This window comes from Ruditapes philippinarum, unplaced genomic scaffold (assembly GCF_026571515.1).
Source record: "Ruditapes philippinarum isolate M1 unplaced genomic scaffold, ASM2657151v2 ctg1064_1_1_1_1, whole genome shotgun sequence".
Classification (NCBI taxonomy): Eukaryota; Metazoa; Mollusca; class Bivalvia; order Venerida; family Veneridae; genus Ruditapes; species Ruditapes philippinarum.
In genome coordinates this window covers 123824-151376 of record NW_026854044.1, presented here as the reverse complement: position 1 = coordinate 151376, position 27553 = coordinate 123824, and the positions used below count along the sequence as shown (strand labels likewise).

General features: G+C 33.7%; 1 protein-coding gene across 2 annotated transcripts; it reads right to left on the bottom strand.

The window, feature by feature from the left end:
- Positions 1-248: 248 nt before the first annotated feature.
- Positions 249-25415, bottom strand: LOC132738768 (fanconi-associated nuclease 1-like). Of its 2 annotated transcripts, none has more exons than XM_060726362.1 (16): positions 25174-25415; positions 23800-24009; positions 18601-19860; positions 17764-17904; positions 16954-17161; positions 15930-16064; positions 14805-14903; positions 13601-13735; positions 12543-12771; positions 11696-11857; positions 10832-10979; positions 9078-9274; positions 2745-2843; positions 2017-2145; positions 1092-1197; positions 249-801 (listed from the first exon to the last, which is right to left on the bottom strand). In XM_060726362.1, exons 2-16 carry the CDS (start codon positions 23993-23995, stop codon positions 761-763), a joined length of 3285 nt encoding a protein of 1094 aa, XP_060582345.1. In that variant the 5' UTR covers positions 23996-24009; positions 25174-25415; the 3' UTR covers positions 249-760. The 2 variants fall into 2 exon arrangements, with proteins under 2 accessions (XP_060582345.1, XP_060582344.1); XM_060726361.1 differs by having other exon boundaries at positions 25202-25415.
- Positions 25416-27553: the final 2138 nt, after the last annotated feature.

The window sequence follows — 27553 nt, the reverse complement described above, 5'->3', positions numbered from 1 at the left end:
ATAAACAATTAATGATGTAACAAATTTAATGAAAAACCATGCTCGAGTTATAGACCTCTGTCAGTGATTTTCAGTTATTGTTACTAAACAGAAATTCAAAGTAAATACCTTCTGTGGTTAATGAGAAAAGATGTGTACAAAATCTCTTCCAAATCTAATAGAAGAAATTAACAATTTCAGTCACAGAAAATCTATGCATAAGTTATCTTTGTCAGTGACTCAAAAAATGTCTGAAATTCATCAAAAGATGCGTACAAAACCTTTACTTAGTGTTATGCCCAAACTAACGCCAAAGCACTAAGCATAGCTCCCCCATTTTCTTCTAATAGTCAAGCTTTTAGAAGCCCTTTTAACAAATAGTGAATGTCCTAAACTTATGATATCAATGCTTACTAACTATGCACAAGTTGGGCAAAAATTTCATAAGGATATTGATACTTCTTTTACTGCAAAACTTTAAATGTGAGAAATGGCTGTAACAAATAACAACTGTATTTAACTTGCTCTGTAAAACTGCTTTAAATCTCTTATCAACTACCCTTTGTCTTTACAACTTGCTTAAAGTTTTCACAAAGCACATGTTTTTAAATGTTTAATTAATTATTTAATCTAAATAGTTTACAATCATATCAATATGAAATATGGAAACTTATCAATTCTTTCACAGATAATTTTTATACTAGTAATTTCAGAGATGGCCTGAACCTATTTCTAAACATGCATCCATTCATTCACAGATTAGTTTTTTTTGCAGACACATTCAGTTTTTCGTAACTGGTTTCAGCTTCTTTGATCCTACAGCTGAAAAACAAAACAAAATATCCTTTCCGTTACAATTGATTCAATGAAATGTAAAAAATTATAAAGTATATACAGCTACATATGAATCTAATAATAATCTGTTACTAGTTAATAAATAAAAATTCTCAGAATCCTGCACCACTAGAAACTATTCTTTGCAGGTTCCTGCCAAGATCTGAACAAGGTTTCTACAACAATCTGAACATTCTTCAAAATCTCTTAAAAAATGATAGTAAAGAGTATGTACTACTATTTTTTCTAAACTTCCTTTTGTTTATCATCAAACTTACCTTTAACATAGCACACCTCCGCATCTACTCCTAGTTTCTGTAAATAGTCTATCCATAATATCTGTTTATATGACAGTCTGTCATTGGGACCCTTCACCTCACAGATCTATAAATGTATGTTCAACATTTCTTGTAATGTCCGTTGAATATCATCTCTGCATTTTATTACAATTCAATCAGACATTAGAATCAATTTTCAAGTTATCAGCTTAGGATTACATAATCAAAATCATATATAAGTTCTGACTACCAAACTTGTTTAAGCCAGACCATGAAGATATTTAGCAACAAGCTTTGCAAATAGCTTTCAGCCATTCTTCCAGGTTTCTTCTAGGCTTAATGGATACTTTACACACCATGTTTATTTTGTTGCATTTTTCAAATGATAAATTGTCTAAAGCTATGCTGCCTAAAAATGTTTAGGTGATATTATGCTCATTTGTTTGCTGTCCAGTTTACAGCTGACTAATATAATCAGTATTGACCAATAAACGATTATGTAAAATGATAGGTAGCCTAAAATAATATAAAAAATATTGCCCCATTCTTTTTATCAATTGAATGTTACCTATATATTTCAAAGAATATTTATAGAAATTCCAATGAGTCACATTGATTATACATATAAAACAGAATATAAAATTAAAAACATTTAGAGCAAACTCTCAGATTATTTGGACTTTTACCAGAACACTCAACATTTACACTTGAATGGGCATTTAGATCAATTTTAAAATTCTCTTTTTGAACCTATACATTCTGTTTTATTTTCTATAAAATCTACATGTATCAAATTTGATAAAGAAAGATAAAAAACTGTTTGTACACATTATACCTACATTGTGTAACAAATATTATGCAAGAACATAATTAAGAATCCATGAACTGTATAGATTAATTTTCAAAGATTTACGTGATTTTTAACCTTAAATTGTTTGGTTTCTGTGTTCCATAGAGTCAGATCAGGGAATCCACTTCTTGTATGCCTTGGATCTTTCACATATCTTTCTAAAATTCCAGCAATAATAGGTCCTCCCATACAGCTAATGAGGTTCTACCAGATAATAAATTATAAAATAGATTAGTACATCTATAAAGCAATGGTTCTCATACTCTTACTTCAACTGTATAACAACTGATAACTAGAGTTCTTATACACGAGTATTTTGTCCCTTTTTCTGATTTTAAAACACGTTTTGGTACTTTTTTTAAATTTAGAACAGTCTATTTCTTTGAACAGTCCATTTCTTATAACAGTCCATTTTAGATACAATTTCAAGGTTAAGAAGCTTAAAGAAAAAAATCTAAACAGACAAAAAGGTTGTCAACCAGTACTGTCTTAAAGTCTATTCTACATGGCAACAATCTGTACCATGGGCAAAAGTATTCAGAAATGTTTTTTCTATTCTTTCTTCAAACAAAAAATATATATTCTTAACAAATATAACAGAAAATATATTTTCCTTATCTGCCAAAAATAGCCACAACAATTATTTCATAAAGAAAATATTAAATGTAAAAAAATATACATGTATTCATTATAAAAAATGGATAATAGCTCTTCTTGTTTCATCTATAACATTTAACATGAAAATGTACTCAGATTTACATTCTACTATAACCATCTTCTATAACCTACTAAAAATGACTTACTTGGTGAGTGTCAGGTCCAGAGAATTTATCCCAGCTGATCCCAGAACACATCTTACCTTCATGTTCACTCCAAACACGGCCAACTTCTGTATTTAACTCCTTAACAAAACAGAAAACTTTAGTAAGTTAGTAAGTAACGACTTTATTTAACGACGCTTATACATTCCGTTTCCCGATCTTCCATGTGGGCCTCAGTATGTGAATACAAAGAAACTATTTATCATTCTTTTATCGGAAATTGTTATTAGCTTGTCTGTTTTGCAGAAAAAGTCGAGCTTTTATGATTTATGATTGCTTTAACATCATTTAACTTTGCATCAAACTGACATAAAAACATTAGCATCATCTTCAGTATTAATGAATGTCTGTTATATTCAAAACCCTATCAATAACCAATCTTTACAAACATTCTAAGTTAAAAGGGGACATAACTCCTAAATATATTGCTTTCAATATAACGCCCTTTGTCTAACAACTGCAGCTAGTATACCAAGCTCAGTGTTGATACCTTTTTAACCCTTTACCACATATATACGCGAAACAACGCACTTTCGACCCCCCCCCCCTTTTTTAGGCCTCAAATAGTGAAAAAATGTCCTATTTGGGCCCCAAACATAAGTTTTTGTTTGAGAAATGTTGCTAAAAAAAATGAGCACTTTTTCGGCGCCGCCCCCCATCCAAAAGATACATCAGGGGGTTGCCAGAATGGGGATGTGCCCCCTTCTGTTAGGGGGGTTTGAAGGGGGGCGGAGTCCCCCTCATCGCCAAGAAAATTTTGGACTTGTGAGAGGCTAAAAATGACCCGAGGTCGATCATAATGTAACGTGTAACCAACGCTGAAAAGCCTTTGACTCTATCTCAATCCCTTGAGAAGTTGCAGCACTTTGAAATAAATTTTGATGGAAAAAATCGAGGCAAAATAGTGATTTTTGGCAATTTTGAGATGTCCCCTCGTTGCCATGGTAACAGGAAATTTAAGACTGAGCATGTCGTTACAAAGGCAATGGTCCAGTCAACATTTGTGCCAAGTTTGATAAGTATTGAAGCATTTTTCATAGTTTCATAGCAGTTTGAACTTGTAACAGGAGGCTTTTCAGTGAAAACGGCCATTTTTCAAAATATGCTCATGGGGGAAAGGGTTAACTAAAAAAAACATAAATGTTACAAAACAACAATTTTTCACCAAAATTAGGTGAAAGACCACATGTTAACATGGAAAAACTAGTTTTTAGGTGATTCCAAAGTTTTTCATCATTTTTTGTTAACCCTTTACCACATATATACGCGAAACAACGCACTTTCGACCCCCCCCCCCTTTTTAAGGCCTCAAATAGTGTAAAAATGTCCTATTTGGGCCCCAAACATAAGTTTTTGTTTGAGAAATGTTGCTAAAAAAAATGAGCACTTTTTCGGCGCCGCCCCCCATCCAAAAGATACATCAGGGGGTTGCCAGAAGGGGGATGTGCCCCCTTCTGTTAGGGGGGTTTGAAGAGGGGCGGAGTCCCCCTCATCGCCAAGAAAATTTTGGACTTGTGAGAGGCTAAAAATGACCCGAGGTCGATCATAATGTAACGTTTAACCAACGCTGAAAAGCCTTTGACTCTATCTCAATCCCTTGAGAAGTTGCAGCACTTTGAAATAAATTTTGATGGAAAAAATCGAGGCAAAATAGTGATTTTTGGCAATTTTGAGATGTCCCCTCGTTGCCATGGTAACAGGAAATTTAAGACGTTACAAAGGCAATGGTCCAGTCAACATTTGTGCCAAGTTTGATAAGTATTGAAGCATTTTTCATAGTTTCATAGCAGTTTGAACTTGTAACAGGAGGCTTTTCAGTGAAAACGGCCATTTTTCAAAATATGCTCATGGGGGGAAAGGGTTAAATGATTGAATAATTGGCTACATTTAAGTATTTGCATTATGACACAATGATGTTAAAGCAATTTGGATGGGGGGGGGGGGATGATATCGTGATATCGAGTTTTAAATCACAATGACACATATTGCAACTTTCCAGTCTTACTGGTGGAGGAAGACCTCCCATGTCCCTCCATGCACCTGAACAGAACCACCATGCTAAGTACTAAGGCACATAGTAGTAGTATACAGGATACACATATAGTTAAAACCAATGACACCCCTGAGGCGTGGCCAATTTTGACCCCAGGGCTTTTATTTGAACAAACTTTTTAGACAATTACTAGAAAATGTTTCATGCTTAATATCTAAACTCTAGCTATTTGGGTTTTTTCAAAGAAGATTTTTAACTTTTTGCTAATCAAATATAAGGAAAATCAATAACACCCGGGGCAAGGCCAATTTTGACTCCAGGGCTTTTATTTGAACAAACTTTGTAGACACTCACTAGAAGATGTTTCATGCTTAATATCTAAACTCCAGCTATTTGGGTTTTTTTAAAGAAGATTTTTTAAGTTTTTGCTATATACAAACAAGGAAGATCAATGACCCCCGGGGCGGGGCCAATTTTGACCCCAGGGCTTTTATTTGAACAAACTTGGTAGACACCAATTAGAACATGTTTCATGCTAAATATCTTAGCTCTAGCTCTTTGAGTTCTTTAAAAGAAGATTTTTTAAGTTTTTACTATATGCATATAGGGAAAATCAATGACCCCCTGGGGCGGGGCCAATTTTGACCCAAGGGCTTTTATTTGAACAAACTTTGTAGACACTCATTAGAAGATGTTTCATGCTTAAGATCTAAACTCTAGCTATTTGGGTTTTTTCAAAGAAGATTTTTAAGTTTTTTTCTATATGCATATAGGGAAAGTCAAAGACCCCCTGGGGCGGGGCCAATTTTGACCCAAGGGCTTTTATTTGAACAAAACTTGGTAGACACTCATTAGAAGATGTTTCATGCTAAATATCTTAGCTCTAGCTCTTTGGGTTCTTTAAAAGAAGATTTTATAAGTTTTTACTATATGCATATAGGGAAAACCAAAGACCCACTAGGGCGGGGCCAATCTTTACCGCTGGGCTTTTATTTGAACAAACTTGGTAGACACTCACTCGAATATGTTTCATGCTTAATATCTAAACTCTAGCTATTTGGGTTTTTTCAAAGAAGATTTTTTAAGTTTTTACTATATGCATATAGGGAAAATCAATGACCCCCTGGGGCGGGGCCAATTTTGACTCCAGGGCTTTTATTTGAACAAACTTGGTAGACACTCATTAGAAGATGTTTCATGCTAAATATCTTAGCTCTAGCTCTTTGGGTTCTTTAAAAGAAGATTTTATAAGTTTTTACTATATGCATATAGGGAAAATCAAAGACCCCCTGGGGCGGGGCCAATTTTGACCCAAGGGCTTTTATTTGAACAAACTTGGTAGACACTCACTAGAAGATGTTTCATGCTTAATATCTTAGCTTTAGCTCTTTGGGTTCTTTAAAAGAAGATATTTTAAGTTTTTACTATATGCATATAGGGAAAATCAAAGACCCCCTGGGGCGGGGCCAATTTTGACCCCAGGGCTTTTATTTGAACAAACTTGGTACACATTTATTAGAAGATGTTACATGCCAAATATCTAATCTCTAGCTCTTGGGGTTTTTTAAGAGAAGAAATTTGAAGTTTTTTCTTTCGGTTGCCATGGCAACCAGAGTTCTGCATGGAATTAAATTCTTTGAACAATTTTTAAAGGTGACCACCAAAGGAACATTCCTGTTAAGTTTGGATGAAATTGGCTTAGTGGTTTATGAGGAGATGTCATTTAAAGTAAAAGTTTATGGACGGACGCCGGACGGACGGACGCCGGACGAAAAGCGATCACAAAAGCTCACCCTGTCAGTTTGTGACAGGTGAGCTAATAACGGCTCATGATATATACATTGTATAAGTAACTATACAGTTACTGGCAGTTGTTGATCAGAAAAAAAACAAGAGCACCGCTAGGCGGAGCATTATATGCCCGAAAGTGTTTTTTTTTATATTAAGGATGAAGCATTTGTAAGACATTATATAAATTAAATAAAGTATTACCTCCTTCCAATAGCAATCCTCCTATAAAGTTTGAAAATTGTGGGCCAAATAGAAATTAAGTTATGCTCCGGAAACTGTTTTCAGTTTTAAAGTACAGTCGAGACTGCCTTAGCGACCCCCTGATTTCAACGACTCCCTGTCTTATCCCACCTTGTTTCAGTCCTCCCAACGTACATGTACTTTCCTATATAAATGGTCTGAATTATACGACTCCCTGTCATATGTGACAAGCGACCCTAATTATCTGGTCCCAATGCATTGCTTTGTCTGATTTAAACGACTTTCACACCTTTTAATTGTCCGTTAATCAGATAAATAATACCTGTTTTAACACCCAGAGAGACAAAATAATTAAGTCCAATTATAATCCAGTAGTCAGTACTCTTCAAACAAACTCTACACACCTCTGATTACATGTATATATGCAGGTGTCAAGTGACGTAGCGTCTGGAGTGTCCGTAGCGTCTGATGCAATCGATGTGTGTTAACAAATTGAGGTCACAGGTGTAATGAATATAATGAACTGAGTAAACTGGATTAAGACTTGTGTTTAAAAATTATGGAGTGAAGATTTTTTAGGCAGAATCTTTTTTTTATTTTACCTTTCTATTGCTGCATGGATAATACGGAAAAATGTTGATACCAGACTAATATGGATATGTTTTTAAAAGTATGATATTTATTTTAAGGATTTGAATGCATCAAATTCAAGTTTATTTTGTACCATAATGATTCAATATTAAACTAATACAAAAAATAAAATTATATTTTATATGATATACATACTATTATATTTGCTTTACAGGGATTCTTATTTTATTTACATCAAAAATTTAAAGTACCTATGTGTATTTGCAATTGGTTAGATATTATTCCTTCACACAGTTATACAGTATATATATGTTAAGTCACAATGATATATAGACAGATAGATGGTATTTAAATTTTAATTTTCTATGAGACTGTATTAAGAGACTCCCTGTCATATGTGACCTTTTTCTCAAGATCCCTTGGAAAGTCACATATGACAGTCTCGACTGTAATAGTGACCTTTGACCTTGTGACCCAAAATCAATAGGGGTATTCTACCCAATATGGACAATCATCCTATGAAGTTTGAATATTGTGGGCCAAATAGACCCTAAGTTATGCTCCCAAAACTGTTTGCAGTTTTAAAGTAATAGTGACCTTGACCTTTGACCGTGGGACCACAAAATCAATAGGGGTCTCCTACCCAATATGGACAATCATCCTATGAAGTTTGTATATTGTGGGCCATATGGAAATAAAGTTATGCTCCGGAAACCATTTTTAGTTTTAAGGTAATAGTGACCTTGACCTTTGACCTTGTGACCCCAAAATCAATAGGGGTATCCTACCCAATATGGACATTCATCCTATGAAGTTTGAACACTATGGGCCACATGGAACTTAAGTTATGCTCCAGAAACTGTTTAATAGTGACCTTGACCTTTGACCGTGTGACCACAAAATCAATAGGGGTCGGGGTCTTCTACCCAATATGGACAATCATCCTATGAAGTTTGAACACTGTGGGCCAAATGGAACTAAAGTTATGCTCCGGAAACAGTTTTCAGTTTTAAGGTTAAAGTGACCTTGACCTTTGACCCCTTGACCCCAAAATCAATAGGGGTCTTCTACCCAATATGGACAATCATCCTATGAAGTTTGAACACTGTGAGCCTAATGGAACTTAAGTTATGCTCCGGAAACTGTTTTCAGTTTTAAGGTTATAGTGACCTTGACCTTTGACCTTGTGACCCCAAAATCAATAGGGGTCTTCTACCCAATATGGACAATCATCCTATGAAGTTTGAATGTTGTGGGCCAAATGAAACTTAAGTTTTGCTCCGGAAACTGTTTTCAGTTTTAAGATGATAGTGACCTTGACCTTTGACCTTGTGACCCCAAAATCAATAGGGGTCTTCTACCCAATATGGGCAATCATCCTATGAAATTTGAATGTTGTGGGCCAAATGGAACTTAAGTCATGCCCAGGAAACCAAATTATTAACGGACGGACGGACGTCCGGCCGAAATGGAATAAGGGGCCATTTCTTTTGTTATTTTCTATTGTTTAATAGAGGGCCAATGGCCCCTTACTCTATTGTTACGGAATGAACTCTATTGTTCTCTTTTGTTCTGTTTACAGTTAGATGGCCCCCTATCCTTATTCGGTAGTGGGGACAGACAGACGAACGGACGCCAGGGGGTATAACATAATATGCCCGAAATTCTTTCGGGCATATAAAAAAGTTTTCTGTGTAGAACAACATACAATCTAAAATTAGCTTCTAATTAAACCTTACCTCTATGGAAGCATTTTTCAGCCATTCCAGTCTTTCTTCTGTAACCTGTTGCCTGTTGAGGTAGAAATCTTGTGTGGCTATATCAAGAGGACAGGACTGGAATGGTCCATGGAACACATTTGGAACATCCATGTACATGATGTCCCAGAATAACAAAACAAACAGGTTACTAACTATAGATCCCTCCGCATGAAGACCTAAAATGATCAGAATTTATTAGAATTACCTTCTAAAAATGTGATTTAAGTACACTTTGCATTATCTGAACAATATCATTTAGTTTAGTTAAATTTATATATTTTCATTTACTTGTGAAACAGATTTTTCTAAACTCACATTTATTACATTTGTGTGGAATGCCTAAAATTACTAGTACAATAGTACAAGGATTTAATAGGTAGCTATTCAGTACTCCTAATGGTCTATTCATATATCCTACCAACAACATCTCAATTACTGCGAATTCACTTATATTCGTGGGCATGAAATTTCGTGGTTTTATCAAAACGGGCCTTTTCGTGGGTTCTTAAATTCATGGATTTTCATTTTCTAGTAAAAAAAAATTAACCGTCGCGCATTTTTACTTACCGCGTGAACATATCTTTACGTTTCACACAGCGCTTGTCAATAATCTAATCCTTGCCTCTAGGCATAACATAAAGATAGCAGTTACTGCTGATAATTGACTGCAATTAACACATCTAGATGACATGATATGCAGCTCCATTGTACACACTGCCCCTGTGATTCGCCGATGTAAACATTGCATAATTTATACGACCCCTGACACGTTTAAACCAGCGAGTTTACACCCTGAATCGGTCTTACTATATTTGACAGTAACTACACGCAACATAACATCGACTGTGTAAATTTACATGCATATAAATTAATATGAGTGAATAATACGAGATTGTGTGGATATATTAAGAAGTCGGCAGCGTCTTTGATGTTTACGGAATAGCAGTCGCACAATTACAGATTAAGATTTAAACTTGATCATTAAAGACGACAAAACGATGTACAATACATCCGTTTTAGTGATTGTTTATTGTTTTTTGTGTACTTTCCTTTCGTCATTAATATCAAAGATTTCTTTAATTCTATTAACAATTAATGAGAGCAAACTGATAATTTACATTAGCGCTAATTATTGCACTGGTTTCCCATTTTTACTCGATTATGTCAAGTATTCTGGATTACACAATCAAGTAGCCTACAACAATTAAGCAGTCTCAGTGATGTGTATATACGACCGAAATTCAGGACATATAGTCGACTTTGCTTTCAAGTTTCTTAAATATTGCAAACCTAAACTATTTATAGATTTAATCTGTCACTAACCTGATTATCTGTATACCATCATAACACAATAATCGACGGAAAAAGCGGCGACGCATGTATAGAATAGAGACATGGTTAGAAGTAATTGTTGGGATAAAATTTCGTCGGATCTTAAATTCGTGGATTGACCTACCCACGAAAACCACGAAAATTCGTGCCCCACGAATAATAATGATTTTACAGTATTACTTTAAACAATTTTATCATGGAAAAAAATCCAAAAAAAATCTGTGTTATAAAAATACTCAAAATGTGTCATAAAAGCATATTTAGTGAAGTTATGTGCCCATTAAACATATACTAATTCCATCAAGAAACTAAATCAAAGAAAACCAACAGAAAATAGAAATTTGCTACAACATTTTTTCATTGAATACTCAACAATAACGAAAAATAAAAATAAATGAAACCTTCAGGGTAGCCATTTTGTTTGTAATGTTCAAGCACTAATTCCTCAACACCACAGAATGTGACCGAGTCTGAGTCCCCCTGCATGACAAACTTATACTTCATACCTACAGCTGTAGCATCTGATACAACCATACCTTCTATATAAACCTAGATTCCAGAATAAAACACTCAAAAACTGAATTTTAAATTCTATCATATAGGTATAAATGCAAGTCTATGTGAAATTACAAATGAGAGCATTTTTATAATAAAATTCAAACCTGGGGTTGATTACACTGATCAGTAATTGATTTAATTACAGTTACTTTCAGATTTTATTCTGATTGATTACTCAGGCTTGCCTCTGTAATCAATTAAATTACAATTACTTTAAGAGATTGATAATTGAATTTATAAACATACCAAAATTTATATATAATAATATATATAGTCTGTTGGATAAGACTCATTAAAACCAGTCCTAAGCAATGGATTTTTACACCTTACCCATTAAAAAACAAGTTACTTTGCCAGGAATGGATTTTTACATGAGGTACACCATCATAAAAAATATCAAATTACTAACAGTTTTCTACAATGAGACACCTGAATATGTTTCAACATATTTCATGCACAATAATGGCATTTTTAAAAGTGGTCCACCTAAATAATTTATATTTTCCATAACATAAGGATGTATAATTCCCTTACCAATTTTATGATCTGTATAATTCCTTACCCATTTTTATAATCATAAAGTCCATACTTTAACCAATATGATAATGCCACCTTACGTTAAATGTTTAAGGTAAAATAGAAAAATTAGAATATCTTACAATTTAATGAAGGAAATCAGAATAAAGCAACAGAAACATCTAACAAACCTCAGGTGTTGGAAGGACTGCCTGGGGTTCAAACTCACTGATTCTATCAGCATACTTGGACTTCGGGGCCTCGCAAATTTTGCGTGCCCTCTCATACAGAGCTAGTCGTCTTCCAGTTCGTACTGTAGAATCTGATAAACCTCGCTTCAATACATTGAAGCTCTGAAAATAGTATTTATACAAGAATATTTTTGAGCAGCTTATAATTGGTATTATCTGAAATAATAAGCACAAAGGCTTATGTGGTAGAACATCAAACTTACGAATCACACATGAACTGGAAAGATATAAAACATTTCTAAAACTACAAGCTGTCATATTTGCTAATGGTTTAAGAACAATAACATCAGTTACACTATTGGATATTCCCAAATGTCGCTTTGATAAAATTCAGAAGCATGGTCTTACAGTGAGAAAAAAGGGTCATCTTAAAGACACAGAAACTTTAACCTAAACATAATGCTAATCCACGAACAATTTGGAGAACAAAAATATATTTTGGTCTGATGCCGGCTAGGGAATGCAATGTAGAGAAATATTAGAATAATTGTTTTTCATCAAATAAGTATCAACTAGACATGAAATTTGGTTGATATAATGAAACTTATTGAACTTGTTAGCTGTTCAACAAGTCCTCATTTTATACAATTAGACACCAGTACAATATAAGTGAACAATAATTTTAATAACACCTAAAAGAAGATGAATGAAAGATTCCTGCTCATAAATATTGTGTACCAAATATGAAGCATGTATTATAAATCTAAGCATAACATGACCTAAGTGAAAAATCTAAAAACATAAACATTTTTTGAGTGTAAAGTGCAGCAAAATCAATTCTTTAAACCTTTTGTACAGACTTCAGATGAGCTTCTAAATTAAGAGCCAGTCTCTCATACCAGTGACCTCGATACTGGACACAGTACAAGTCCTGGGCTAGCAGCTCTTCTAGGAGGTCAACAGCTTCCTTGTACAGTTTCAGTCTCTGTAAAATCTCCACACCTTGGTTGTCTATGCGTGTGTACACACTTCCAGCTGTATACAGTCGTAAAAACTGAGGTAAACCACTGTCCCAGCTGTGATCAGATAAAAGTCAATGTTGCAAAATAAGTAACAGAAAGAGCATCGAAACATAAGGCTAACTACTTTGTACGAGGGCTCATAGCCCCCAAAGTATAAATCCAATTGCTAAGTGTTTTGATGTTCTTTCTCTCTTGTATCATAGGCAAAAATAACTCTTTCCTGTCGTCACAAAATGAAACCCCAGAACAAATGTAACCAATGTATAATCATCTCAAAATAACCTTTTATCATTATTTCTGTCATCACAACAAGTAAACCACACAAAAAATGAAGCCAATCAACAGTCGTTAATCCAGACAGTGCAGTAACTAAACTAATACCTGCACTCCAGTGTGCATTTATGTGTATACAATTAAACACTGACACAGAAAGGTCTTCAAACAATAAACAGTAATTACACAATTGTAAATTAATTCTTTCCGTTTTAGAGTAAAGATTTTGCTTGAAAAAAGGCATTAAAACTTTCAAACACTGTAAAATCATGAAACTGGATATAAATTAAAATATTTTTCTTGCATTTTTTATCCTCTCAATAAGAGATACACATATATGTCGAACAAAAACTCATGGGTTACTTAAGACATATTTGGGAAAAATTCCCTTGTATTATTTGGGATCATTGGATCTAAATAAACAATAAATATTAGGATAATGAATTACGCCACAACACAGGGCAGATTAAAGTCTGTTAATATGAAACAAACATCTGTCAACATTGGAATAGTCCCTAAACAGCATACATTTATAACTCTCTTAATAAGTCGAATGAGTTTTCATTTACCAGTGTCATCGCTCACAAAAACAAACTAATACAAAACTTACTTCATAAATTGTTTGTCCTTGCAAATATGCTTGCCAACTTCTCTAGCTTGTTTATATATATTGTTTGCTTGTACCCACTTGTTTCTCTCAGTCATACCCTGAATGTCCATCTCAAACTGAAGGGCAGTCTCAAACCTGTTCATATATAATTTAAACAAGTTAGTAAAACATTATATATACCATTTACAACTTGTGAAGTTAACTCAGAAGCTGTTATTATATACAAGAGGGTTTAATATGCCTTTTATGTGGTGGCATGGCCAAGTGGTTAATGTGTTGGACTATATTCTAAGGATTGTTGAATGTGGGGGTTCAAACCCCATCAGGGATGAGCAAGAAACTTTACATGCATTGCTTAGTACTGGTCTGTTTTAGGAACGGATTGGAGAGTGTTACGGTAAGCTTACAATTTCTGACAATTGAACCTTAAAGAAATTCATATAAACTAATATGCCTTTTTTGTATATTTGCATAATTGTGCAGAGGCAGGAGAACATATTTAAATCCCAAGCCAGTGGAATGAAGGATAAAATAAGTTTGAGGGCATCCACAGATATTACTGTACAAAAAAGGGGCATGAGTGGTATCTTGCATAAACTGATTTGGTAATTCTATATTTCCTTATTTGTTTTTCATATCAAGATATTTCAATGACAAAATTACAAGGGTTGTCATTGCTATTAGCTATCTTAACATGAAGCCCAGAGTAAAAACATGCAACAACAATGTGTGCTAAAATGATTTTGTTTGTTAATGCAACTATTTGTCTCTGCAAGAATGGTCTTAAAAACTAACTCCTTAATAAGAGATCTCTTTTGATTTAGTTTTAAAGATAAATTATGCTCAAATTTGATATTTGAAAAAAAACTGATAAGGTATTTATTATTCAGTCTTTTTTTGATTTTTTTTTAAAAATAAACATCTATGGAATACACACAGAGAAATTATGTTACATTTTACATGAAATAACAGTATGATTACATAGTGTCATTAAAAATACTGACAGTTTTTATAAGAATAGACAAATAAAATTGACAAGTTATATGGAATGCAACTTCTCAAACATAGTTTATACATTCACTTTATCTTATTCAAATTAGACATATTCAACAAGTACTTACCAGAATTCAATAAAATTCTGCAAGAAAAGTATTTTACCAAAAGCATCATACATCTTTAAATGAGGAAGTTAAAATTTTTATACCTCACAAGAGCATCCCTATCTTGAAACACAGACCTGTCTCTATTGACCGTGTAAGAAGGGTAGACAACTCTACCTATATTAACCATGAGCATTTGAAAGCTGTAAGGTAATTCACATGTTTGAGTCAGCAACACAGTACATTTAAATGGTCATTACATATGCCAGTACATATCCAAAGTAGATCAATCAATAAAACATGTAAATAATTACATATATTATATGTAATAAAAAGCATGGGATTTTAAAGTGACATTATGCTTTTTATATTTTAGGCAGTTTCATATTTTATCCTTAACATTTTCCACATCAACTGTTGGTCAGTCACCATTGTAAAAGTCAATCTTTTGAAATATATAGAGAAGTCAGCTCAAGTTGACAATGAAAATTGGAGCATAATATGAGCCGCGTCACGACAAAACCAACATAATGGGTTTGCGACCAGCATGGATCCAGACCAGCCTGCGCATCCGCGCAGTCTGATCAGGATCATTGCTGTTCGCTTACAAACCCTATAGCAAGTAGTGAAACTGATAGCGAACAGCATGGATCCTGATCAGACTGCGCGGATGCGCAGGCTGGTCTGGATCCATGCTGGTCGCAAACCCATTATGTTGGTTTTGTCGTGGCGCGGCTCATATCTCTTTAATTTATACAATAAAACCAAAACTGAAAAGCCTTCATCACAAGTATAAAACCTAGAACAGCCTAAGTGCATACATGCTGTTTTATCAAAATAGTCATTCCTGACATCCCTATTATGGATAATGGACTATTCTACAATAAAAGTTGCACATGTCCATTCAGATATTAACTAAAAATATAAAAGGGTATTGCATATTGTTTAGAATATACATGTAAAACATAATTATGTACAATCAGCTAAAATTTCTAAGACATAGATAGTATGTGTTTTCACTGAAGTTCTTTTTTACAATATAAGGCACTAAAGATAGTAAAGGCAACATTTATAGTTTAAAATCTTCAGAAACCTAGAAACTATATACAATAATCATCTAAATTAAATAATATGCTTTTTTCTAAATTAAAATAGAAACAGAAAACAAATTACATGGCATTGAAATCTGTAGTAAAATATCGAGATTAATAAGAAACTAGAATTCTTACAGTTGATTCTGTCCACCGCCACCACTTTCTTCATCAAAGTTGGTATTGTATAAGGAAAACAACATCAACAATCGTATAAACACAGCCCTTGGTTCATCTTTCAGTCTACACACTTTACCGAGGTAACTCTTGGCTCTAGATGTAAAAAAGTCATATTTTCAACATTTCGATAATATATATACACGTTTATTACCCTTCCAGTTTTTTTCCGCCTTTTTGATTGGACATTGATCACCCGAAAGAAATTGATATGACCGAGCCAGGCGGGTAATATACACACTAAATTTCCCCCGTTGGGTACCCAACGTTGTAAACAACATGCGCTGAGGTGATGCGCGTACGGTTCGATTTTATGCGGTGTAAATTCCGATTTAAAAGCACTTTTTAACTGTCAAATGATCAATATTTACCAAAGTAGAGTAATGATACATATTACCATCAGTATCGAAAACAAATATGACCCTGTGAAAGCTTGATATTAATTACAAAAAGTGCGTTCAATAGACTACTCCTTTTCTCTTGTTTACATTCGTTAAGTACTGGAAAATACGTCATGTATTTATGTGACGTCATGTTGTGACGAGAGGTACCCTAAAGGGAGTCTTATTTCGACGTTTCATTTAAAACAGCAATGATTTTTTTAAAAATCGTCTAAACTCGGCAGGGGAAGGGTAATAAAATTATTATTTTGGTTTTGGAGTGATATATGTGGATATATTACCTGCCAAGATAAAATATCACCCGAGCCATTAGCAGGTAATATATCCACATATATCACTCCAAAACCAAAATAACATATAATATAACAAGAGGCTAAACTCAACACTGTTTTTATATAAGAAATGTATTACATGTATTGGTAAAACAAAAATTCAGTTATTGAGATATTTTCTAAACTTTCAAAAACTTGACCTTCAAGGTAATGGGTACTTAGTGGTCAAGGTCAAATTTCAAGATACCAAAATGAAGCTTGTGAAGTCCCAGGTATATATTATAATATGTGAGGAATTAAATAAAAAGGTACCTGTTCAATATTGTTTTTTCCATTGTTCCTGTGGAACCCCCTTTAAACATGGCAGAAATTGAGTTTTTCTTGCCTTTCTTCAACAGCTCTTCAATGATGCTAGCTTTTGTCATACCCTGACTGTTAATGTGGAATGTTTTTGCCAATGTCTTTAAATCTGGCGCTGATAATATCTTTAAAACTATTGGCAGGTCTGATAATTCTGTCCCTGAAAAAAAAAGATGTATTTTCACCTCATAACCTTTTTATGAGAAATTGTGCCTACATAACGTAACCGTTGATTACATTATGTACTCCAAAATAGCAACAACATCATTTTTTTAAAATGGCTGCTTTAAATGTTTGAAATTTAGCACACTTATTGGTTAAATTTTGTAATGTTTTATACTATGCACCCTGGTTAACTTATGAGTCTCCTTGGATTGTTATTGCAATGTAAATTTGTGTTACATAAGTTACAGTCAACTTACTCACATACACTACCTTTTAATTCAGCATAAAACACCAAATGGGCTAAGCCACAGATACTATTAAGGTCATAATTATGATGACTTTCCTGAGCTTCCAGTTGGGGAAAGACCTCTGGTGCCCCTGTGTTCAGTATTTCTGGTTCAATTGAATTACATCGCATATCACAGTAGATTTATGGATCTAATAACAGCTTAATGAAATTAGTGTCCTCACTTGTAATGAATGAATGTAAAGTCCCTGTTGGTATTCAAAATTACAAGTGCTGGTGGGTAGCAACTTCAACCACTTATTGTTAAGTAGAAATCAAATTAACCCTAATTTTATAATTAATGTATTTACCTGAATAGAGAAGATCAATCTCTACAAGACCATCAATAAGCTTTGGTATATCATCACTTATCTCTGGGTAGTTCACTTTCGTCATAGGAAGCCAAGTTAATTTCCGAGAGAACAACCTCACATACAGTTTCTGACTTGCCTCTAGAACAAATGAGCCGCGTCATGACAAAACCAACATAGTGCGTTTGCGACCAGCATGGATCCAGACCAGCCTGCGCATCCGCGCAGTCTGATCAGGATCCATGCTGTTCGCCTTCAAACCCTCTTACAAGTAGAGAAACTGAAAGCGAACAGCATGGATCCTGATCAGACTGCACAGATGCGCAGGCTGGTCTGGATCCATGCTGGTCGTAAACGCATTACGTTGGTTTTGTCATGACGCGGCTCAAATATTTAGAGTAAAAGAATATGATATATGTTTATGTAAATGATTTGTAAATAAGATGAAGGACTTTGTACACACATGGCTATATAAAATCAATATCAGAAGCATGTTTTAATTGGATAGAACTTCGTTCCTCAAAACACACATTTGTTTCACTGCAATTATAACCAAGTCCTCTAAAGAACACAGATATATATTGCTTGAAGACAAAGTTAAAGATTCTGAAAAAAAAAGATCTATAAATGCTTTATTTTAATGAAACTTCAGATATTTAAGCAATAGCAATAAGTAACTTTAGGCTGTAGCTAATAATAATTCAAATAAATTCTACAAATTGATCAAAATGGTACAATAGAGACTGATTATATCATTTCAAAACTTTGAATGCAGAGAAAATTACACATAGGATAAATGTATCAAATGATATATGTGTATTAATATCTTTTACTTACCGTCTAAATTATTAAAAGTAGTAATGTACTTCATGTCCATTTCATCAAACAACCTTGCATTCTCTTTATCATCCAAGACACTTTCCAATATTTTCTTAAAGTTTTCTAGGTAGTATGGTACCCTGTACTCTACTTTTTCACCATCTTCTCTCACATCTTCATAAACATCTTCATCAGCATTATCCTTGTCATCAATGTTGACTATTTCTTTATCAGTATCAACTTTATTACTATCAGTAGTTTCATTAACAATCAAACCACTCTTTGATTTTACAGAAGGTTTTGAAATTGACTTACCATTCACTAAACCCTTTTTATGCTTACCGATAACTTCATTTTTATCATATCCATCTTTAGAACTACCAAGGCTTTCAGTGTCTTTCTCATTTGATCCACATGCTTTTTGCATCAAGATAGAATTTACATTAGATTTTTGTGAATCATGATTATTTTTACCCTTCTTACTGTCATTCAAAAATGATTTATTTTCAAGATTTGAAGGATTATCATTTGACAATTTATTTATTTGATTTCTTGACTTATCTTTTGAAATTTTCTTTTTCATTAGACAAGCTGTGTCAGAACTTGATCTCTCCATATCACATTCAAATTTGTCAGATTTTATTTTGAAATTCATACTTTCTTCACTTTTGGATTTCACACTTTCTTGTTCTGCTTCTTTTCCACCTCTAGATTTCTTCAATGAAAGTTTTATTTTTTCAGTAGAATTTGTTAACTTTCTCTTTCCTGAATTGCTAAAGTATTTACTCTTGGATTCAGGTGTCTCCACAACAACAACATCTTCCATAGAACTATCACTACTTTCCCTTTTCTTTTCAATATCGTCAGTATGTTTTCTACTATCAACATTAGATGTAGCCTGATCAGACATTTTATTGACTTTTTCAGTCCTAGCTTTCTCCTCATTATCTTTATCATTATCCTCTTTCTCATTATCTTTATCACTATCACTAACTTCTACAACTGGTACAGTGTTTCTTTTTCTCAGTCTATAATGCCCTCCCTGAGGTCTTGACTCTTGAGCAGATACAGTTCTAGAAAGAGCAGTTTTTCTCTTTTCCTTTTTATTTGATTTCCTTACTTCAAAGTCAGAATCTGATGCACTTTCACGATCTTTTGTATCTGGGAGCTTCCGCTTTTTTCTTCCTGACAAACTTAACCTCTTTGTGGTGTCAGTGCATTGACTTTTATGATGAGCTACAGAACTTGAAGCTGATTCTGAAACATTTTGACAAGTATCTGGAAAACAAAAATAAATTCATTAATTTAAAATAAAACAATTAAATAATTTATATAAAAAAATTAAACTGGTCTTAATACAAGAGCTGTCACAGGAGACAGCTGAGCTCGACTAATAAAATACTGGACGCAGTAAGGAGGACAAAACTATGAAAGAAAAATCAATTATGTATAATTATGTATTAAGTTATAGTAAAAAAAATAACATTTGTTAACATAAATTCCAAGATCAAGGGGAATTATTCTAGAAATAGTCACGCTAGAGTTATGAACCTTGTCACACAACATGTGTATAATGATAAGAAATATATATTTGAAGTTTGAAGTAGATACCTTAAAAAGTAAAGAAGTTATAATATTTCTTAAAGAAAATCTTAAGTTTAAAGAGAGATAAATCTGTAAATATTGCTTCAAGAGTTATGAACTTTGTCACATAAAATGTAATTGATGATAAGGAATAAGTATTTGAAGTTTGAGTTAGATACCTTTAAAACTAAAAAAGTTTTAGTAAAAAATAACATTTTTCTAGTAAAAAAAATCTAAGTTTATGGGGAGATAATTCTTGCAATATTGGTGCTAGAGTTATGAACCTTGTCCATAACATGTGGATGTATTTGAAGTATGAGGTTGATCCCTTAAGAAATAAAGAAGTAACAGTAAAAAAAAGTATTTTTTAAGGAAAATTCTAAGTTCAAGGGGAGATAAATCTGAAATTATTGGTGCTAGAGTTATGAACCTTGTCACATAAGATGGGGATGATGATAACGTACATATATTTGAAGTATGAGGTTGATCCCTTAAGAAAAAAAGAAGTAACAGTAAAAAATAGTATTGTTTAAGGAAAATTCTAAGTTCAAGGGGAGATAAATCTGAAAATATTGGTGCTAGAGTTATGAACCTTCACACATAAGATGTGGTTGATGATCAGGAACATATATTTGAAGTTTGAAGTTGATATCTTAAGAAATGACAAAGTTATAGTGAAAAATATTTTACTGTACTTTAATCTGAAATCTGGACGCCGACACCGGGGCGAGTAGGACAGCTCTCCATATACTTCGTATAGTCGAGCTAAAAATGAATGGAATTACGGAAAAGACACAAGCTTATCAAACTTCAATGAAAATTCACTGATGTAGGTCTTAATATCTATGCATATACATGTACACAGGATACCAAATAAGTTGAATTTATTTTCAATGGAATTAACAGAAAAAGCCAAATAAACGAAAAGACTTGCTTGATATTGTTATACTTATAAAAAAAAAAGCAATGGAATTAACAGAAAAAGCCAAATAAACGAAAAGACTTGCTTGATATTGTTATACTTATAAAAAAAAAGCTAGATTTTCTGTCAATCACAATCATAGTTTGCTCAGAAACATCAAAGAAATACACAATAAAGATAACCCTTTTTCAAATAAAATCATTTGAACATAATGCAATCAAGTTGCCAAATAATAGTTCAACTAACTAGACTTGCTAAAGAGACATCAATATAATTTTGGATGGGTGATGTCTTTTTGACAGTAGGGAAAAAAAGTTTGTAAAATGTGTCAAACTGTTCACGTCGAACTAAATTAGGCTAGTTGCCAAGTTATATGATAATTTTGAGCTATTACCTATGGTGGCTGATTTGTGCAATTCGTGTTTTCGCCCCGAGACACCCCAAGTGAAAAGTTGATAACTAGAAATGTGTCATCATGCCACGGATGCCCCCGCATGCAGCCAAAATTTCAGATGGTGCATTAATTTATTTTTTTTCATTTTAAGTTCAAAGCCCTTAAAACTTTTCAATGTTAACACAAACCATTTCCATACAACGTTCAAGGCACTGAAATTATTCAGTCTTAACCTTTAGAAAAAGCATATTGCATATTTGTAGCCAAAATAATGGCTAAAAGAATGAGTGCTGAAACTGAAAGTTCAAAATTTTTCCAACATTCAGGAAAGATAAGTTTGTCTAAAATCATTGAACCATGACCAAATTCAAACTTAAACTGCTTATTCCTAAGATGTATCTATATTATTTTCAAAGTGAAAGGGACATAACTCTGCCAAAAAAACATCAAACCATGACCAAATTCCAACTTGACCTGCCCATTCCTTTGACATATCCATATGTCAAATTAAAATTGAATATGTAACACTGTCATTTCATATCATTTTCAAAGTAAAAAGGGGCATAACTCTGCCAAAAATCATCGAACCATGACCAAATTCGAACATGACCTGTATTTTTTCATGACATATCCATAGGTCAAGTTTGAGTTGAATGTGTTGTACCGTTTGGGATATAATGAACAGAAACTGTAAATTTCATATTATTTTCAAAGTGAAAGGGGCATTACTCTGCCAAAAACCATTGAACCATGACCAAATTTGAACTTGACCTGGGCATTCCAAAAACATATCCATATGTCAAATTTGAGTTGAATGTGTTGTACCATTGGGGAGATAATAAACGGAAACTGAAAATTTCATATTACTTTCAAAGTGAAAGGGGCATAACTCTGCCAAAAATCATTGAACCATGACCAAATTTGAACTTGACCTGCGCATTCCATTGACGCATCCATATGTCACGTTTGAGTTGAATGTGTTGTACCTTGAGGGAGATAATGAACGGAAACTGAAAATTTCATATTATTTTCAAAGTAAAAGGGGCATAACTCTGCCAAAAATCATCGAACCACGACCAAATTTGAACTTGACCTGCGCATTCCTTTGACGCATCAATATGTCACGTTTGAGTTGAATGTGTTGTACCATTGGGGAGATAATGAACAGAAACTGAAAATTTCATATTATTTTCAAAGTAAAAGGGGCATAACTCTGCCAAAAATCATCGAACCATAACCAAATTCGAACTTGACCTGTATTTTTTCATAACATATCCATATGTCAAGTTTGAGTTGAATGTGTCCAACCGTTCTTGAGATAATGAACGGAAACTGAAATTTCATATTATTTTCAAAGTAAAAGGGGCATAACTCTGCCAAAAATCATCGAACCATGACCAAATTCGAACTTGACCTGTATTTTCTCATGACATATCCATATGTCAAATTTGAGTTGAATGTGCCCAACCGTTCTTAAGATAATGAACGGAAACTGATGATGACGGAATGACAGAATGACGGAAGGACGGAAGGACGGAAGGATGGAAGGACGGAAGGACGGAAGGACGGAAGGACGGAATGACGGAACAGGGTAACACTATATGCCCCGGCCATTACATGGCGGGGGCATAATTAACAAGTTAAAATGGCGGGGGCGCGGGCAAAAACTCGCTTATTAGCGAGGGAGCGGGGCGAAGTTTAAAAAATAAAATGACGGGGGTGCAGAGCGTAAACATGCTAATTAGCGCTCCCGCTTATTAGCGTGTTTTCGCTCTACGACCCCACCATTTAAACTTGTTTATTATCGACCCGCGACCCTGCTTATAAGCGTGTTTTTCGTTCCCAGACCCAGCAGTTTCATTTTAAATCTGAAGTTTTATTTACATACTGCCAATTCACTTATATTCGTGGGCATGAAATTTTGTGGTTTTATCGAAACGGGCATTTTTGTGGGTTCTTAAATTCATGGATTTTCAATTTCTTGTAAAAAAATAAAATAAGTAACCTAAGGCAAAGTAATCTTACACTTAATCGCAACGCATTTTACTTACAGCAATGCGCATGTACATATTTTTAAGTATCACACAGGGCTTGTCAATAAATTAAATCCTTGCCTCTGGGCATTCATTACACAAAAATTGGCGGAAAAGCGCCGATGCATGTTTGTAGTATATAGAATAGAGACATAGCAAGAAGTATTTGTTGAGGTAAAATTTTGTCGGATCTTAATTCGTGGTTTGACTTACCCACGAAAACCATGAAAATTTGTGCCCCGTGAATAATAATGATTTTACAGTAGTTACCTTTACATAATTACCTGCATTAAGGCCTATTACATTTGTTATAACTACATCTCCTTCACTTCCAGACTCTTTGGTCTGTTCTTCTACAGCCTGTTTATCATTCTGTTTTTGAAACATAGAAATGATGGTATTCCTTCTTTGATCATGTTGGTTTGATCCATTAGTCCTTTTCAGTGATAGCTTCCTCTTTTTAGATGCCTGGTTACTCATATTGTTTAATATTCCTTGAACATTTGAAAATAAAAATGATTTGTAAGAAACAGTTTAAAATCAAGAAACTGAAGCAATATAATATTCAAATGATTACATTATTTGTTTGGGGAAATATAAATAATTATCATCCCTCGGGTAACAGTATTTTACTGTAACCCACAAGCCTATGTGTTATTTATATACTGATATCCTCAATGTACTTAGATACATTATTTTTACTCATACTATCATGATAATTATCTGTCCAAGAAATTTGTTTGCTGTAAAATCTTTAAAAAGAAGAGGGCCATGATGGCCCTGAGTCGCTCACCAGAAACAACTGCTTTTTAATGTTGGAAATTATCCATTGTCAATATTTTCTGATATTAAATTATAGCCAATCAAATTAATATGAGCAAACTTGATAAAAGACTACCTAATAATGCTACAATATGCTATTTCAGTAGTAAGTGATGTTCAAAGGTTTTTCTATTTTTGGCTTTAGTGGCCCCTAAAAGGGGCCAATCAAATTAATATGAGCAAATTTGATAAAAGCGTATCTTTCGATAAATTCAAACGTGGCCCCAGCTTTGCCGTGTGCAAAATGCGCAGTGCTTTTAAGTTTGGGAACCAAATAATCGGATGGCTTCATTCATAGCCGACTGTCACGTTTGAATTTATCGAAAGATTTTGTCAATGGAGAAAAACGGTGATAATCTTGATGTTTATTTCGGCTGTTGCATTGTTTATATTACCGTTGAAGTTTAAAATTGACCATCGTCGTGAAGAATTATATCTTCTGTGTCGATGGACCAAAGGATTATGTGAAAATATTGGAAATGGAATAAAATACATGGTGATTATGACGGTAGGGGTGCGGATTTTTTCCAGCGAACATTTTTATCTTGTGTATTATTATAGATGTTGAAATATGAATTTTTTTCAAAACGGCTTATATTAAGTTTTTTCTGATACATATGATCAGTACATGTGCTGGGATTGACAAATATGCATTTTATTTGGATTTAAAAGGCGTTTTGAGCTCCAAACCCCCAAGTGTCTGTGTACAGAATAGTTGTTTGGCGACAACATTAATCCATGCTTTTGTCTAAGCAATCTGTGAAAAATAATGTCATTCAATTATTCTAATCATTGAACTGTCATAAAATATTGTTGGTTTTATTTTGGTATAACACCTAAGCAGTTTAGTGAAATGATACAGACGGCTGAGTTCAATCCAGCTGCATCATTGATTTTCAGTCACTTATCATCTGCACCAGCTGTGTTCGTTGACAAGGTTAAATATATTAGATGTGAAGCGTCTCTGAAATGAACTTGAAAACTGCGAACTTGATCTGGCAAAATTGTTTTCGATTGTCCTGTAATTTTCAAAAACATCAATCTGCCAATCTGTATTTCACAGTTACAAATGGCGTACCTAGCAAAAGGGACGTAACTATGTTGGACAGAAGAGTTAGGCGTTAGTTTGGCCAAAATTCAAATAAATAGCGTAAAGAATTTAAAGAACCAAAAAGGACATAAGTCAAATTTAATAAAATTATATGGATTAATCATAACTATCATTAAAATGAAAAAATGTTCAGTTTGAAATGGTAAGAGGCATTTGTACGGTGGCACAAAGATGATATTTGAGCGTTTTGCCCACGATACATATTATCTCGTGCACATGAGATAAGTAAAAACGGACAAATGTCACATATATCTGTGTCACCGTAGATGCCCCTTCTATAAATTTAGAACGTATGTACAGCATGGATGCGTCATGACTGTTTTTCAAATTTGAGATATGAAATAAAAAAAGAAGTTCCTTAATTCTAATATCATTACCTAATTAAAATGGTGACCTGATGCAATGAGCAGTGATTGAGTGATTGAGTGAGTGAGTGTTTGAGTGTGTGAGTGTGTGAGTGAGTGAGTGTGTGAGTGAGTGAGTGAGTGAGTGAGTGAGTGAGTGAGTGAGTGAGTGAGTGAGTGAGTGAGTGAGTGAGTGAGTGAGTGAGTGAGTGAGTGAGTGAGTGAGTGAGTGAGTGAGTGAGTGAGTGAGTGAGTGAGTGAGTGAGTGAGTGAGTGAGTGAGTGAGTGAGTGAGTGAGTGAGTGAGTGAGTGAGTGAGTGAGTGAGTGAGTGAGTGAGTGAGTGAGTGAGTGAGTGAGTGAGTGAGTGAGTGAGTGAGTGAGTGAGTGAGTGAGTAAGTGAGTGAATGAGTGAGCAAAAATAGTATGTAAGCAAGAAAATTAGTTAACTTCTAAGAAAGTAAGTCAAGATAGCAAGTTATAGTCAGTTAGGAAGTTAGTTAAGAGGTTTGACAGTAAGCATGTTAGTTAGTTAGTACTTAAGCAATTTTATTATTTTAACTATTGAATTCTTTTGATTTTATTTTTCCAAACCAGTTTTTGTAACACTAAATCAGTACTTCAATATGGATATAACTGAAAATAGTCAGTGCTTAAAAGTCAGAATTTATGCATGGAATTAAATCAGTTCTTACAAAAAAGACTAACTATCAATGATGAGTAAAATGAGTATTACTATTTGAACAGTGTATTGTTCTGCATTATGTGGATGCTACCTTGAAGGTTTATTATTGAATAAGTGTGTAAATTTATCACACCAGTGTGGATTGTGGAATTTGAAAGAGAATATACATTGTATAATTATCCTACCACTAAAATAGAACGGAACCCACAACCGTCTAATTATAATCGTGATGCTCTTGACAACCATATACCAATCTTTTCTTTTTTAGTACGGTACACGTACAGTATATAAAAGTATGTATACAAACATAGTCATTTAGAAAACATGAGATAAAACTATGCAAAATACAGTTTACTGTAAATCTTACAGGTAGTTATTAGTTCTAACCTTCAGTTCAATAAAGTTCTAACCTGCAAAAATACTTAACAATTATATGATAATAATTATCATATATGAAGATACAGAAGATATAGACGCAGTGACATTGTGCTTGCTTTTGAAGTAATCTTGGCAATTTCTGAACATACAAAAGATTTAACATGTCCAAAATATCGTAATAAATATAGGTACAGTTCTAGACGGGCCTTCATCGAAAAAATACGGACATTTCTGACCATGGACATTTCGGAAACAATAATATCCATGGAAGTTGATCATATCATAATAAATTGTCTGCAAACGTGTGTCATTAAAACATTGCTAGTTTGTTTTTTTAATTTTCTTTATTTATAGTGCAAAATATATAAAATCTAAATCGGGATAGGTTTAAAATCTTCCCATGGTGTCTTATATATTCTAAAGTTAAACTTTAGTTTTTTTTTGTAACCGAAATGTCTGGTCCGAAACGTCCATGGTCCGAAATGTCCTATTACCTCATCGAACACTTGCTGTTCTTTTCGTTTTTATCACATGTTGCGGACTTTTATGTTTCTTTGGGTTAAATACTAGCCGGTAATTGCATGCATTTCCGGGTGATGCAAACGTGAATCAACTCTATGTTTATGTTTAAATAAATAGAAAAAGAACATAATAACAAGTGTTTTCACAATAAGTATTGTAATAGCTAGTCAACAAAATC